The sequence below is a fragment of the Penicillium verrucosum genome (genome assembly GCF_028828655.1).
Source record: "Penicillium verrucosum strain IBT 35672 chromosome Unknown utg000003l_segment0_segment0, whole genome shotgun sequence".
NCBI lineage: Eukaryota > Fungi > Ascomycota > Eurotiomycetes > Eurotiales > Aspergillaceae > Penicillium > Penicillium verrucosum.
In genome coordinates this window covers 978,971-981,412 of record NW_026643212.1, presented here as the reverse complement: position 1 = coordinate 981,412, position 2,442 = coordinate 978,971, and the positions used below count along the sequence as shown (strand labels likewise).

The window sequence follows — 2,442 nt, the reverse complement described above, 5'->3', positions numbered from 1 at the left end:
GTTGGGACATCCTACTGCCAATGAATGTACTTTCAAACGGAAAAACACAAATGGATCACAGTCTGCATCTGTGAATAAAGAAACAACAGTCACTGGCACACAAGGTCTCTGAACGACGGCCAAATACAGGATGGATCGAAATTAGTTTCACCACTTTGCTATCGATTCTTTCTTAACCCCTGTTCTGTTGTAAGTTATGGCACTGTGACCCAAGCAGTAGTAGTGACAGTGACAAGGGGAAGGTTATCTTTCGTAGTCGTGGTAGATGGAGTGGTGGTAGGTGGAGTGGTGGTAGTAGATGAGCACGGGCGCGAATTTATCGTATCCGCTTTGGATGCAATGCACCAGCTGCCAGTATTTAGTTTATTATTGAGCGTAGAAGCTGTTAAAGGCCAAAAGCAGGCCTTCAAATTGTCGTATTTGGAAATAGGATAGCTCAACTGATTATCGCTATTGTCCAGAGCACCGATGCCTCTAAGGGTATTCACAACCTACAAAGGTCAAAGTAAGTAAGATAAGAAAATGTGGACTATGAAACATACCGTGGTAATCAAACTGTCATCGCCTTGCCTGTCACTACTAAGCTCCTACCACATACCACTACTAAGGCCCTTAGATTTGATATACTCCCCTTTTTTACGCGCAACTTCAGGGGTATCATAGCTGATGAATAAACGCGACCCCGGGTTATAGTAGTAGCTAGTAGCTTCCTAGTCTAGATTTGCGATCTTGCAGCCGGTATGAGGCAGAGCTTTATAGTCCTATATACCATCCCCCTAACTACTAATACTAACACTACTATAAAGTTGGCTAGGCCTACTAGTGTTAGTAAAGGCCCGGCCGTATAGTGGTATACCTAAAACAATATTGTAAGAGGCCACTCCGTGCGAGGTATAGTAATCAATTGCTTGGTCCGTATTGAAGGGAGTACTGGCTAGGTTGCTGTTAGATGTATATAGATTAGCGCTATGGCCGGTAACGGTGTCCTAGCTTCCGGCGTAATCGTAGGCTATTAGGTTCTAGAAGTCGAGATACTGATCTATCTAGGCAAGATGCTCTTTTAGGTAGTTGGTAGGGCCTAGAATTTTGGTTAGCTTTCTTTAAGGAGTTTGAACGAATGATATAGACCAATAGGAGATATAGTGGTGAGTAAGAAATGATAGCCGCCTGCGTTAGCGGAGCTATATGAATCTAAGGCCTAAAAATGTTTAGTTTTATACTATATATATCAATAAAAGAAGTATAAAAATACCTTACGAAGACGGCGTAAGGTATTAACAAATTGGTCCGCTTCGTTGTTATTTCTAGGATACTATCTAATATTAGTATTAAATACTGTGAACGATATAGTAAATATACTTTATAATCAATATTAATACCGTCGAAGCCTAAGTCCTTTAGTAGATCGACGGAACTATTAGCAAACTTTTAGCGTCCCCCTTTAGTCTTAAAGGCTAGCCTAAGGTTAGGAGAATACGTCTAGCCTCTAATCGATAGAAGAATCTTAAGTTTACGATTTTTCTTTTTAAGTAGGAAAAGCTTTTTGATATAGCTATAGATATTATTACCGATATCGGTCTAGGAATTAGTAGGGTAGTGCTTATTAGTGTCCGACTAAGGGTCCGATAGGATCACCTTACTAGAGGCTCGGACGTTAGTAAATATATAGAGAATATAGGTTAGTTTCTTAGCGGGAATGTCCTAAGGCTGAAAGTTATAGGTATAAATGCCCTAATAGACTTAGTAAGTTATTTTGATTTGGTGTTAGAGTACGTGGTTTAGGCTTATACCTAGTTTATAAAGTATATTACAGAACGATATCCGTTAACGTTACGAGTAGTAATATTAGTCGATTTGACCTTGTCTAAGGAGAGAATATAGGTAGCGTTAGCTAGCTATACTAGGCTTAGTATAAAAGAAAGGATAAAGTATATATTAAGAGAGTGGTAAGGTTATATCTAATAGGCTAACCCGACCTAACGAGCTTTAAGAAGAGGGTAATGTCGATAGGGGAGGGGGGATATATACTATTTATAGTCGGGAAATAGTCTTACTGATTATTATAGCCTATAATAGGGCAACCGATCACTTAATAAGAACTTAGGCGTGACCCTAAAATATAATAAGAAAAGGGTAAAATACTAAAACTAACTAGCGAGCGTAGCTTTTCTTAGCTTCTCCGATAGAGATCGCTACGATGATCTTAAATAAGGAAAGATAGTAAAGGAGTCTAGATATATATAACTAGGATCTATATATATTGTAAGTAACAAATAGATTCTAGAAGCCTATCTTAACCTATTAGCTAAGCCTTAATTAACACCCATTCAGCGTATCATCGGGGCTTTAATAAACCTTATAGTATTAATTTATAGGTATATTTACGGTAGAAATAGTACTTTAAGAAATAACTTACGATTAAGAAGATAAAAAGGAATAGAT

At 38.2% G+C, this 2,442-nt stretch overlaps 1 protein-coding gene across 1 annotated transcript; it reads right to left on the bottom strand.

Annotated features, from left to right (window-relative positions):
* Window positions 1–347: 347 nt before the first annotated feature.
* On the bottom strand, window positions 348–1,895 carry N7516_008139 (uncharacterized protein; the record flags this gene model as incomplete). Its single annotated transcript, XM_057220859.1, is given in 9 exon segments — window positions 348–491; window positions 543–587; window positions 599–715; window positions 795–934; window positions 981–1,191; window positions 1,253–1,312; window positions 1,360–1,388; window positions 1,515–1,578; window positions 1,812–1,895. Coding segments are annotated over 9 exon segments (894 nt in total), but the record flags the coding sequence as incomplete, so codon positions are not given.
* Between the last annotated feature and the right edge of the window lie 547 nt (window positions 1,896–2,442).